Source organism: Neofelis nebulosa, chromosome 13, assembly GCF_028018385.1.
Source record: "Neofelis nebulosa isolate mNeoNeb1 chromosome 13, mNeoNeb1.pri, whole genome shotgun sequence".
NCBI classification, from domain to species: domain Eukaryota; kingdom Metazoa; phylum Chordata; class Mammalia; order Carnivora; family Felidae; genus Neofelis; species Neofelis nebulosa.
This window is the reverse complement of record NC_080794.1, coordinates 60424851-60439123: the sequence shown is the minus strand read 5'-3', so window position 1 is coordinate 60439123 and position 14273 is coordinate 60424851. Positions and strand designations below refer to the sequence as shown.

General features: G+C 43.6%; 1 protein-coding gene across 1 annotated transcript in view; it reads left to right on the top strand.

Annotated features, from left to right (window-relative positions):
* Positions 1-11416, top strand: part of PIK3AP1 (phosphoinositide-3-kinase adaptor protein 1) — a 122047-nt gene extending 110631 nt beyond the window's left edge. The window contains exons 15-17 of the mRNA XM_058697332.1: positions 172-242; positions 2407-2525; positions 9510-11416. Of these exons, the coding sequence (XP_058553315.1) occupies positions 172-242; positions 2407-2525; positions 9510-9567 (248 nt within the window). The 3' untranslated portion in view covers positions 9568-11416. The remainder of the gene's footprint in view (positions 1-171; positions 243-2406; positions 2526-9509) is intronic.
* The last annotated feature ends 2857 nt before the right edge of the window (positions 11417-14273 follow it).

The following is a 14273-nucleotide window of genomic DNA, read 5'->3' as shown; positions in this document are numbered from 1 at the left end:
AAAAAAACTAAACTCTAATAAAATGGTGTAAGATGGTAGCATTTTGAAGATCCCATATTCACAGCTTATATATTGCTTCTACCATTAAAATTAAGGTATGTGCCAGAGTTCTGCATTTTATTTTAGCCTGAGAGAATCCACAGCCCAGCTAATTTTGTTCATACCCTTCAGGCAGCGCGAGTAACCGATCCAGCACTCGGAGCCTCCTCAGTGTGAGCAGCGGGATGGAGGGGGACAATGAGGTGAGAGCTGGGGACTCCACTCCCATATAGCTTGTCCTACGGGGTCATTTCATTGCAGGAAATAGAAATCCAAGTGAAAGAAGCCGGACACACAGGTCACATATTACAGGATTCCATTTATGGGAAATATCCGGAATGGGTAGAATCAGAGAGACAGAACACAGATTGGTGGATACCAGGGGCTGGGACGAGAGGCAAATGGGGAGTACGGTGTTTCCTTTTGGGGTGATGGAAATGTTTTGGGACTAGCTGGAGGCGGTAGTTGTGCAGCAGTGTGCATGAACTAAATGCCACTGAATTGTTCACTTAAAAAAATTTTTTTTAAGTTTATTTACTTCTTCGGAGAGAGACAGAGACAGCGTGAGCATGGGAGGAACAGAGAGAGAGGAAGAAGAGAGAGAATCCCAAGCAGGCTCCACACCCTCAGCACAGAGCCTGACATGGGACTCGAACCCACGAAACCGTGAGATCATGACCTGAGCTGAAACCACCAAGTCAGACGCTTAACTGACTGAATCACCCAGGCGCCCCAAATCGTTCACTTTAAAATGGCTAACTTTATTTTATATGAATTTCTCCTCAATAAAAAGAGGAAGGAAGGAAGGAAAGAAGGAAGGGAGGGAAGGAGGGAGAAAGGGAGGGAGAGAGAAATAGAAATTCGCTCTGACTAGTTAAGCCGTAAAGGGCATGTGTGAGAAGGAGCTGGATGAATACCAGGGAATCCAGGGGTAGAAATCCCATCTTGGGGCCAGGATCAGGAGCAGTGAGAAATGCCGGAGCCAAGGCCAGTGCTCCATGTTTCCCCAGGGCCATATGCTCTCGTCTCTTTTCCCCTGTGTGGACCTGCTTTCTTGTCTCACTGTACCCTGACCTGTTCTCCTCCTGTGCATGTATAGTGGCGAATAGTCCCTATAGTGGCGAAGAGGCCCAAAAGGCCTCTCAGGAGGGGATGAGCTGCTGCCTTAGACTGAAGCCCAATTTTGGTCAGGGTGTCTACCCCAATCCAGTGGCTGGGATGAGCGGGAGGTGTCACATGGGTCACTGCCAACCCGGGAGACCCTGAGATAGGGCCCTTGAGGTGGGCCAGCCCTCCAGTGCACAGCTTATATTCATTACCCCCTGACTGAGGGCCACTCAAGGCTCTTCTCCCGAAAAGGGACTTTGGTTTAAAAACAAAATTTCTCCGGCTCTACCTGGTTAAATAGAGCATGCTTCTCAAACTTTAAGATCCATAAGAACCTTAAGATTCCAGGCACCTGGGTGGCTCAGTCAGTTAAGTGTCTGACTCTTGGTTTCAGCTCAGATCTTGATCTCATGGTCCTAAGCTCAAGCCCCGTGTTGGGCTCCATGCTGCGCGTAAAGCCTACTTAAAAAAAATATTAATAATTACCTAGGATCTTGTTAACATGCAGGTTCTGATCAAGTGGGTCTGAGGAGGAGCTTGAGATCCAGCAGGTCTCACAAGCTCTAAGGTGATGCTAATTTGATGGTCCACAGAGGATGCTCTGAGTAACAAGGACCATTAATGAGAATTTGGGCCCCGTTGTCTCCTCAGTGACTCTAGGAATCGATAGAAAGCTGCCCTGGTGTTGTTGGTTTCATTCTTTTTCTTTTTTTTTTAGTTTATTTATTTTGGTGTGGGGAGGGGCAGAGAGAGAAGAGCGAGAATCCCAAGCAGGCTCCACATGGTGAGCAGAGCCCGACATGGGGCTCAGTCTCACAGTCGCGAGGCCATGACTGAGCTGGAATCAGGAGTCCTACCCTGAGCCATGCAGGCGCCCCACTGGCTTCATTCCGTTTGTGAATAACCTTCAGCAAAGCCTGGGAGACTTTGGGCTCACTGGGTCCAACTATGGTGGTTGCTTAAAGAAACGTTCACCTTGGGGCGCCTGGGTGGCGCAGTCGGTTAGGCGTCCGACTTCAGCCAGGTCACGATCTCGCGGTCCGTGAGTTCGAGCCCCGCGTCAGGCTCTGGGCTGATGGCTCGGAGCCTGGAGCCTGTTTCCGATTCTGTGTCTCCCTCTCTCTCTGCCCCTCCCCCGTTCATGCTCTGTCTCTCTCTGTCCCAAAAATAAATAAAAAAACGTTGAAAAAAAAAAAAAAATTTAAAAAAAAAAAAAAAAAAAGAAACGTTCACCTTTCTTTATCATCTTTTTTCCTGTAGGATAATGAAGTCCCCGAGGTTACCAGAAGCCGCAGCCCATGCCCCCCACAAGTGGACGGAACACCCACTGTGCCCCTTGAGAGGCCCCCCAGGGTACCTCCAAGAGCTGCCTCACAGAGGTAAAGTTGATGCTGACAAGAAATGTGTCTCTCATTCTCTGAGTTCCCGTGGGAGGACAGTAGGATTTGGGGGCACCTAAGATGACCTAAGAATGCGTGCAGAGCTAACTGAAATGCCTAGTTTTGATGTGTTTTAATGTGGACTTTTGCTAACTGATGCTCTATTCGAGGGCAAATACTTTAAGTAGCAATTGCAGTATTTCATCAATGAAGTACATTGATAAACATCAACTTTTTTAGTAATTGTCATGTTTGGTTAAAATTCAGCTCCCTAATAGTAATTCCCTTGGCTGTTTTGTGGGGACAGTGCCTTTTGGGGGCCAGGAGATAAGAAAGACTGGGGGATGAAAATAAAGGTGGGAGACATGGCTCTAGCGCCACACTCTCTGGGAGCAGTGAACTTGGATGAATTATTTCACTTTCATGTAACTCAATTTCTTCATCTGTAAAATGGGGATAAGAGTAGAATGTCCTCACAGAGTCGTAAGAGTGGAGTTTTGGTCCATAGTAAGAGCTCAACAGAATGAGTGATTTTTCTTATTTGGGACAAGACTGAGCAGATGGAGATTTGGAGATGGGCATCAGGCAAAGGAGTCTGATGTCTGTCTTTGTTTATAATGGTACTCAGGCCTCTGGTAGGAACTTTTTCAAAGTCTCATGGGCAGAAAAAGTAGTCAAAGCTCACTTGTCTGCTCATGCAGAAAGGGGCCTGGGGAATGAAAGCCTAGGCTTGTTTTAGGCGTTTAATTCTTTGATGTCTAAAGTATAATGTGGGGGGAAAATGATTAAAAGGTGGAAGCTTTTTTTTCAACCAGGGTTGGTTTTTTTGTTGTTTCATATCGAAACTTTTAACTCAAATGAATCTCATCAGTGCAATTCGTTGAGAAAGTGCAACAAGGAGGCCTTTCTTCTGATTTTCTGGAAAGAGAAGCTGTCTCTGAGCTAGGCGTCTTTCCATTTCTCCCTTCGCTGCTTACCACTCTTGCGTGTGCTCCCAGTAACATTCACATACTGACACTTGTTACACAGACCTCCTGTGATCGCAAACGGTGTCACATTCACTGGCATGTTTCCTTGGTATAGACCAGAGGTCACATAGTAGGATACTAATCCTGGGGGGACCTGTAGCGATAATCGAGTCCAGTTGCCTGAATTGGCATAATGTTCTGTTGCTTCAAAATCATATAGTTGGTGACTGGGGAGGGGTGTTTATAGAGAATGATTTTGGTAATAAATGCTAAATGCTAAACTGTACTGAGCGCTTACTATATACTGGATAGTATGTTAAACACAGTGAATGCAGGATCTCACTTAACTCCATCCACAACTCTAAGAGTTAGATATTTAGGATTATCCTATTATTCCAAGCACTGGGGCTTGGACTGGATGGAGACTTACCCTGTGTGGCAACCCTGGTTGTGCCTGACTCGAGGCCTCCAGTGTCTTAGTCATTTTGTGACACCTGTGCAAGAAAGTCGAGGTATCAGTAGGAGGAGATCCAAGACCTAAGGCCTGCTAATCCTGAAGATTGAGGAGTTTGGGGGCAGTTAACTAATTGCATCAAGATGAAAGGGTTGTCAAACTTGAAAACTATAGCTGCAAGACTCTGTGGGATTTTGTTAATGGGAGAGAAAAAGAGAACAGCCAGGGAAACGGGTTCCAGAAATTAAAGGATAGAAATTGGGCTGCATTTAAATGTGTCAACAGAGATGGCAAATGAATTCTGGGGGGAGTCTGGAAGCATGTTGTGATAAAAATGGGAGCAAACAGGAGGAAAACACTTTTTACTAAAGAAATGGTATTTGCAAGGAAATCTGTAATTGATAGAGCCTGGCATTTGGGTGCCTTTTTGGTGTGAAGAAAGATTTGCAAATATGTGATTGTTTTGTAAGTATGTATGCAATTTGCATAATAAAACGAGGAGATGTTTGAGCAAATAATAAAGCAGGCCTGTCTGTCTCCTGAATGGCTTCCGTGCTCCACCCATTGACGGACAGGAGGGGAGGCCAACCTTGAGGGTCTCCTCTCCACTTCCAGATCTGGGAATCAGCAACTGTTCTTTGCCCATGTCTCCTGAGCCCCCCTCCCAAACAGCACTAGGGCTACAATGCCTGTCACCCCCTCCCAGTCCTGGTCCCTTCCTCTACTCACTCCACATGCTGTCCTCAGAGCTTGAGCTGGCAGTGAGGACTCCCGAGTCTCCACTTCCACCTGGGCCTTCTGTTTCCTACTCTCTGCTGGGGGCCCTCGACCCAGATGCGCCACGGATGTCTCAAACAGGCTGTGCAGAACTGAATTCATCCCATCTGCCATTCTCTGTCCCAAACTGCCTTCCTCTGGTGAGTTCCCAGCCTGAGATAGGGGCACCGTTCTCTCACTTCCCAGAGCACCAAACCCAGGCATCATCCTCCAACCCTCCCTCCCTGACAGCTCCCACAGAGTGTGTCTCCAGACTCTGTCCATTCTGCTGCCCTTTCAGCTCTCGGATCCACCCCCTCTCCGTCTGCCAGGGCCTACATTCATCCTTGTAGACCCACACTCACCTCCCTCCTCCACGCTGCCGCCACATTGCACTTTAGATCACAAATTGCTGATGATGTCACTTCCTGGTGTAAAAGCCTTCCCACTGAATGCTGTGTTTTTTAGCACGCTGTGGCCCTGTCTAGCCTCAAGTCCCACCCTCTCCTGTATTCACCGATGCACCACCCCTTAAGGATTCCCAGTGGGCTGTGCCATTTGGAACTGTGTCTTTGCTCAATCTGCTCCTGTTGCCTGGGATGCCTGTCTCCCTCCTCCCTTCCAATCTCTTCTTAGAAAATTCCTACACATCCTTTAGGATTCGGTCTAGTTATCATCACCTCTTCTATGAAGCCTTCCCTGATGTTCCTATGTTCCTATGATGAAACTTCTTGTGGCTCTCCAAATATCTCTATTATAATTCATTCCATGTTATGGCCCCTCTTTACATATCTGTTTCCTCAAGTGGAATTTAAGCCCCAAAAGAATAGAGACCATTTTTGATTAAAAAGTTTTTTTCTACTGTCTCCAGTGCTTAGTATAATAGCCGTAACAGAGTAAGAACTTAATAAATATTTATCACGTAAGTGAGTTAATGGATGGATGGAGAGATTGGTACTGCTTGTGTTAGACTACCCATCTCTTAAACAGTTAGCCATCAGTCATCTTCCACAGTACAGGTAGCTCATAGATTAGTGGAAAGAAGTTTCACTCTCCCACCTTTAAGTTCCCAATGTATTTCAAAGTCAGGGAAAGGAAATGATGACAAGAACAGGAGAAGATGCATTATATCTTTGTATGGCATTTTCCTTGCAGGGCATTAGTCCTTATAGAGTGGGCAGCTGACAATGTCACGTTCCTCACAAGTAAGGTCCTGCCAATTGATAACAACAAAACAAAACAAAACAAAAAACAAAAAACAAACAAAAAAAAAAAACACACCCCAAATCTTACTGAGCCTTTGCTGCTTTGTTTTTAAACATATTTTGCCATTTACAAATGATTTGTCAATCACTAGCAATCTGTGCACTCCCCTTTAAGGCATAGCCAAGGTCCTGTGTAATCAGAACATACTTCTAGAGGCCTCTTGCGGTGCCAGAAGTCGATCCTGTACATGCAGACTTGTAAAGAGGTCTGTGAAGTCCCTGGGAGGGGCTGGAGTGGTCAGGGAGTAAGGGTACTTGGGACAGAGGCTATTTACTAATAGGGAAGTTTAAAAATATTTTCAACAATGTTGTGATCATACAAAAGCATAATAACAAATCTACTTATTTTAATATTTATTGTTTATTTTTGAGAGAGAGAGAGAGAGAGCATGTGCTAGTAAGGGAGGGGCAGAGAGAGAGAGGGAGAGAGAGAATCCCAAGCAGGCTCCACATTGTCAGCAGAGCCAACGCAGGGCGCAATCTCATAACCGTGAGGTCATGACCTGAGTTGAAATCAAGAGTTGTATGTTTAAACAACTGAGCCACGCAGGGGCTCCATAGTCCTACTTTATTTATTTATTTATTTATTAAAAAATTTTTTTTAAATGTTTTTATTTATTTTTGAGACAGAGAGAGACAGAGCATGAGCAGGGGAGGGGCAGAGAGAGAGGGAGACACAGAATCTGAAGCAGGCTCCAGGCTCTGAGCTGTCAGCACAGAGCCCAACGCGGGGCTCGAACTCACGGAGTATAAGATCATGACCTGAGCTGAAGTCGGCCACTTAACCAACTAAGCCACCCAGGCGCCCTCCATAGTCCTACTTTAAAAGAACATTAATCAACATCAAGTTGCTGGTTTCTTTTTTTTTTTTAATGTTTTTATTTATTTTTGACAGAGAGAGAGAGAGAGTCAGAGCACGAGTTGGGGAGGGGCAGAGAGAGAGGGAGACAGATTCTGAAGCAGGCTCCAGGCTCTGAGCTGTCAGCACAGAGCTCAATGTGGGGCTAGAACTCATGAACCATGAGATCATGACCTGAGCTGAAGTCTGATGCTTTACCGACTGAGCCACCCAGGCGCCCCAAGGTTGCTGGTTTCTTAAACAAAACTCATCAGCAGCAAGACCTTACCTTCAGCAGGGAGGAGAAAGCAGCCAGTTCTTAGGTATCTCTGGGCACTCATGTCTCCCAACTCCAGCTTCTCAGATTCCTGGAGAGGCTGTCTCCCCACAGACCACACCTTGAGTCTGATTTAATACTCTTTACTTTCATGATTCTGATATGTCTATAATCACAAATCCATTTCCCCGAGATGGGACTTCCAATCCTTGGTTGGGATTATTCACCAGAATGAACTACAGAAATTGTTTGCTTGCAGACCCACCCCAAATGCAGAATGGGGCAGCAGAGAGAGGAAGAGGGTCCAAGAGGGAATCATGACTATCTTTGTGGTGGATGGTAAATTGTAAGGCTCATGGGGCATACATGGGAAAAATCTTTATTCATAATAAAGCTAAAATTATTAGCTGTACTTCTTGAGTACTTCTTTACTTCTAGAGTAAAGGCCAGAAACAGTGCTACCCACTTACCAATTGTCATTTCCAAGCAACACACAACACTCCAATGTAGGTGTTTGTCGGTACTTCTGTTTGGTAGGTGAGAAACACATTCAGAGAAGTTGAACTTGTCCTTCAGATGTGTGCATAATTGCCTTTGCTATGTGTTCCCATAGGTTCTGAACTTCCCCTGTCCAAACAGTGCAGTTTACTGATTTTTCCTGTTGTCTGTCTTATCCATTACATTCTCAGCACTGTGAGGGCTGAATCCATTCCCATTTTACTTGTTATATGTCATATCCAGGAGTAGACACATAGTAGATAAATGTTTTTTGAGATGGAGGGAGATGGATAGGAAGCAAGGGAGGGAGGCAGCGAGGCAGCCGGGAAGCCTAAATGTACTCAGCTAATAAGTAAGGCTGACTGGCCTTCAGCCTTCTTCTATAAGCCCATGGTTCATAGGTCAGGTTGGGGAGGTGGAAGGAGACTGTCCATTTGTTTTTTTCTGGATAAAGAGACAACCACACAAAGCCATCTATTCCCAGGGGCCATAGCAGGACCTTCTGAGGATGTCTGTGGTTGTTCTTTTCTACTCCTGCTTCTCTATCTTGTACCTGAGATGGCCCCTCTTTTTCTCAACTCTTTTGTTATTTCCTTGACCTATGCAAAACTTGCGTTCAAGAGACATTTAGTAAATATTTAATCATTGATTCATTCAATCTTTGACTGTGCAACTCCAGGATAGCACAGTTCAATTATGGCACCTGACAAAGCCCTCTTTCTTGACTTATTGACTTGCTTTCAAGAGAATTAAATATTGGTTTTACAGCACACATGTGGAAATACCATCCACCGTTGTTGAACCTCTCTGTAAATAGACTCACCCAGGTCTATCTGGAATGGCATTTAGGACTGTTTAAAAACCATCCAGAATAACATGGAGGGGGGCTTCTAGGAAAGCAAATGTGGAGTTGGGATAACACACTTAGCGATCCCATGAGGGCATAGTTGTGAGAAGCAGACTTCAGAAATTCTTCACTCCTTTCTCAAGGGACCACCTACTACAATATGTCTCCTGCCTGGCTGCATATTTGAATCACTGGTGTCTTAAAATATAGGCTTTATTATTTAGATACGGCAAGGTCAACAGATCAGAAGACAACTGCTCTTGAGAAGATAGTTTGGTGTACTCCTAGATCCCAAGAGGAGGGGGCACATTATGCCCTGGTGGTTCTGGGGGCTCACTGGGAAGCACCAGGTTTAGTCAGGAGAAAGGCAGTGGAGTGGGGGGAACAGTGGATTGGGCAGTGAAGTGGGCAAGAACTTTTACTGTGATTTCTGCAGGAGAGTATAACTAGGGTAGGCAGATTTAGGATTGGCTAGTTTGAATAATTTCAGTGGGCTCTGGGGCAAAAGTCCCTAGCTGTCCTTAGTTGTCTGGTACCTGGTCCTGAAGTGATTAGGGCAGATGGGTAGTGGCCCAAATGTGAGAAACCGTGAAGAAAGTAGTATAAGGGTATAGGGTGGGATTGGTTAGTTTGCATAGGAAAGGTCTGCTCTTTAGTAAGTTGCTATCTCTAGGAACTAGTTTACCTTGGGAGGGGCATTCCCTCCAGGATCAGCAAGTCTCTGGGGGTCAAAGCATCAGAAAATGAAAGACATGGTTAATATAACTCATTGGGGGAGGGACACTATTAAAAAGTTGTGATGCTTGAGCCTTATCTTCTAGAGATTATGATGGAATGGGTCTAGGAGAGAGCCTGGGAATTGGTATTTTTTTAAAGGTCCACTGGTGATTCTAATGTGCAGCTAAGGTTGTGATCCACAGCCAGCACTGTGGATGCTGAGGTCCTCCTGAGGTCCATATGGCTTCATTAACTAAGGAATGTGTTCTTTGCATAGTTTACCAAGTTTGCCACAGACCATGGATGCCTGAGAACTAGTTAATCAAACTCATTTTAAAATAGTGACCTTTATCTTTCATTTCAGGCCTGCAACCAGGGAGACCTTCCATTCTCCTCCACCTATTCCACCCAGAGGTCGCTGATTCCACCTCCTAAAACCTGCCTACTTCGGGACTTTGAGACCTGCAGTTTCAGCCTGTTAATGATGTCTTCGTGTTGAGTATGATGGCATGAGTATTGACCTTAAGACCTACTCTCATGGCTGATATTGTTGTGGCCCTGCTGGTTTGGGCTTTCCTTGAAGAAGATATTATTAAGGCATGAAGAAGTGAAAAACTGAGGACTTTATTCACCATCACCAAGTATATTGATCCACATCCTTCTTTGCCAAAAGGATAAAGACTTAATGGGAATACTTACCTCTAATTTGGCATGTCAGAAGCCTGAAAAGATTGATCAGAAATGTACTTTATGAGTGATTTTACTGAAATGCACTTATATTAGGCCTTACTTATTTGCTAGTCCAGCATAACTTCTAGAAGTGGTTATGATTTAAGACTTACAGTTTTCAAGTAAGAAGATATGTCCTGACTTTTAAATAGTTCTTCAACTTTTCTGTAGATTCAGGAGGGTGTCTAAATGTTGGAGCTGGTCACACAAGACAAACCAAAAATGACTTTAGAGAGGGATTAGTCCTAATTCCTTGTATGTGGAATACAAATCTGAGGTTCCACAGAAGTCCGGAACCATCTCTAGATAGCCAGTCACTCTCCCTCAAGAAATGCCCGCATGTAGAAATTCAGTCACTGACTGTTGACCTTCCAGAAATATCCTTCCTCCATATCTCCCGGGCATGGGACTATCAAGTATTTTTTTTTTTTTTCAATTTGGGCACTTATACTTCACTATGCTTTCAAAACAGTGATGTTACCAAGGAACATCTATAAATGGTTGGGAACCGGAAGCTTGGGATGCCAGCGACCCCATTTATTGTTCTGCAGTCTTTATAGATCTTATAAGTTCAGGCCATAAGGAGAGAGAAGGATCCTTGACTTTTTCTCTGCCAAGAGGTTAGAAGAGAAAGGAAGAATGTAAAATCGAAACAGTTATATATTTTCTTATAAATGTAATATTACCACTAGGCTTAGGAAATCTGTGCAGAGAATAGAGAGCCATTAGTATATCATGATTGTCATATGTCATTAATATGTGATTAATTTTGAGTCACTGGCACAGAAATCTACCTTCAAAGCACAGATACTTAATTTGATACTTAAACACACAGTAAAATTAGTATCAGACACATTTCTTTAAAAAATATCAGAAATCTGGTGATTTTTCATGAAATATATTCTTTGTCCCACACAGACATATATAAGCCACACTATTAATGATCTATTTAATTACAGTTTTATTGTGTCCTTTTCTAATGATTCGAGGTTCTTTTTCAATTTCATTCATCAGTCCAGCAAACGAGGACTCTTGTTGGAGTTAATAGCTTCTGGGTCGTGGGTCTTTTTTCTGACATAAAATACACTATTGGCCGTGGCCATTAAGACAGTCTTTGTGCAAATCACTTATCACAATGCCTGGCACATAGTAGCCATTCTGCAGTGGTCTCTTTACTCTCCTTGTCACTTATTTGGGAGAAAGAGGGTAATGTGGGATAAAAGGAGAACAAGAAATTATAATTTTGGTATTGTTGTCTTTTCTCTTATTTATAGGTGGTCTCTTAAGCACACTTGGCTTTGATAAAAGCTATACTTTTTTATATTCAATATCTCTAAGCTCCCTCTTGGATTGCCAAATTTAGATTTTTATAATTCTCTAATAAGCATTTTGATCAATAACCTGACAAAACTTACTGCCAGCTAATGGTGTTAGCATCTTTGTGTGCACATCACTGTTTGTGCAATATTGGAATATTTTATTACATTTTATTCTTCTGTGAAAGTAAATGGAAAACATAAAATTGAAAGTGCTGATTAGAAACTTGGGTCTGATAAATATGACACACTTGAGACATGGGTGGAAATGGTCCAGAGTTCATTGCACATCTGAACTGCTCCATGTGATCAAAGAATGTCTCTAATGTTGATGTGAAATTCTGCATTTTTTAGAAACAGTACTACCCATTATGACGTGAATTTATTCACCTTCCATACTCAACATTTATATACATTTTTAGGAATATGTTATGTAACAAAATCATGGGTTCCAATACAGTGAGGATCAGAAACTAGATTGTAACTAGGTATCCAAAGAGACTGTTAAAAAGCTCTCTGTGTGATGCTTTGGGAGACAACTCAGCTGCCACCATCCTTCCCCAAGATTTTATGAGCTGGTTCAATAGAAAGGGAAGCTATTAGTCATATTCACTGCCATTGCTTCTCCTTCTAACTGTGCAAAGTATGCTGTCATCCAGTTCCTAGGCTAGTATTCTTCCTTCATCTTGTATTAAAACCTGAGAGCAGGTAACCCAACAATATAAGCAACAAAGCATGAAGAATGAAAGATTATGAACAAGAGGTTGGTGTTGCAATCAAATCATTTAACTTGACGTATTTAATGATGTGAATAATCCCTAATGCTTGGCCATAATTAGGCAAAGTGATAGGATGTAAATTACTTCAATGAGTAGTTTTACAAGTCGAGCTAAGTACCTACTCTTCATCTCCATTTTTCTGGCTTTGTTGCTAAAAAAGAGAGGTTTTAGCCTATCCTATATCACCTCAGTAGTTGGGATTTTTAGATCCCTCTCCCATACGCACCAGAAAAGAAGATGGTTTTCTGTGCTTCTCTGTCAAAGAATAGTGTATGGTTTTGCAGCTGGTTGGCTGAGGAAGCATTAATACCGACTCATTTGAGTCTGAGAACCAAATGTTTTAAGTGATTGCTTCCTGAAGAAAGAACTTCGAACAATTATAAAGTTTTCCGGTGACTAAAACGTTTCAAGCAAAAACAGAAAAGATAGAGGTGCAAAGTGATAAATAGCAATGGAAGGACTGGCCCACCCCAGAAGTCAATACTAGAAAGACAACATAACAAAGTAGAAAGAAGGAATACACTTTCAAAGAAAAGGTGATCTGAAACCGGCCACTGTACACAGAAGGCAAGGAGAGTGAAGAAAGAGGCAGACCACTCCAGGTTGATAGGGTAGCAGTTTTATTATTTTTTTTTTTCTTTTTTTTTTCAACGTTTTTTTTTTTTTTTTTTTAATTTATTTTTGGGACAGAGAGAGACAGAGCATGAACGGGGGAGGGGCAGAGAGAGAGGGAGACACAGAATCGGAAACAGGCTCCAGGCTCCGAGCCATCGGCCCAGAGCCTGACGCGGGGCTCGAACTCACGGACCGCGAGATCGTGACCTGGCTGAAGTCGGACGCTTAACCGACTGCGCCACCCAGGCGCCCCGATAGGGTAGCAGTTTTAATAAGCAAGGAAATTTACATACAAGGCTTATCCTGGGCGGTCATAAGGCAAGTAGATCTTCCTCACCTGCCTGCCAGAATCTTAAAAGTTCATACAGAGAGGCCTTAACTGGGTACAGTCACATACACTGTCCAGATGATCTCAACAACACCTTACTCATTCAAGGCTATGTCCTTGGAATGGCTCCCACTTTGGGAATGGTGGGCGGAGTACATATTCCAAAAACAGGGAAGGGGGTGAGGATCCTCAAATAGCCAGGGTTCAGGCTGGCTCGAGGGCCAATTAGCAGCCAGATCCTCTCAGTTACCTTCTCCAACAGTAGCTGAGGTTGGAAGTCAGAAGATATGTTGTTATTTATAGAGCACGATTTTTGAAGATCATGTTTATCAAGAATGAGAATAAAGATGGAAATTGTGGGTTTCTGGGTCATTTGCTAGTCATAAGCCCTTTCACCAACTGAGTCTTATTAGGACTACCACAAAAAAGACTGTATAGGGGCGCCTGGGTGGCGCAGTCGGTTAAGCGGCCGACTTCAGCCAGGTCACGATCTCGCGGACCGTGAGTTCGAGCCCCTCATCGGGCTCTGTGCTGACAGCTCGGAGCCTGGAGCCTGTTTCCGATTCTGTCTCCCTCTCTCTCTGCCCCTCCCCCGTTCATGCTCTGTCTCTCTCTGTCCCAAAAATAAATTAAAAAAAAAAAAAAAAAAGACTGTATAGCCATGGAGCGGGGGGGTAGGTATTTCCTTTCACTAGCATGTTTTCTCCCATGCCTTTTGGTGTCAGGGAATGAGGTCACTAATCAGGATGAAGAAACTGGTGCAATAAGATACATCAGTGTTTTTCACTCTCCAGTCTACCAGAACAGCCCTGATTTGGGTGATGCCCCTGAGTTCTACTTTTTAGCTTTGAGGTCATCAGTTTCCAAAGCTACAGTGAAGCTACAGTTTCTGAAGCTACAGTCCTCCCCCCTCCCCCCCAGCCTATTATTTAACTCTTATTCCTTCTTTCTATACCTATCATCAGACTTCTATTGCCTAAAGCCATTTATCATCATATCCTAGTGCCTCCTGGAATTCCTGGCACATAGTAGATGCTTGATAAATAGTTGTTGAGTTAATGACCCTACATGCTCTTCCCTCCATTAAAGTTTTCCAAATTCTCCGCCAAAATAGGGTTTCCTCTTTTCTATTTGCCCATTGCTCTTACTGCCTCTTGAACATTTGCACAGTTGGTCATATTTTGTGCAGTTCTGTTTTTTACACTGTCATGCCTATTCTCTGTTGTGTGTGTAATTTCCTGGTTTTAAGTCTACACTCCCTAAATGATTGCTTTTACTTTTTCTTGTGTCCTCCCCACCCCTAAGTAATTGCCATCCCAGTGCTCCCCACAACACCTAGCAAATGCTCACTGCCTCAAATC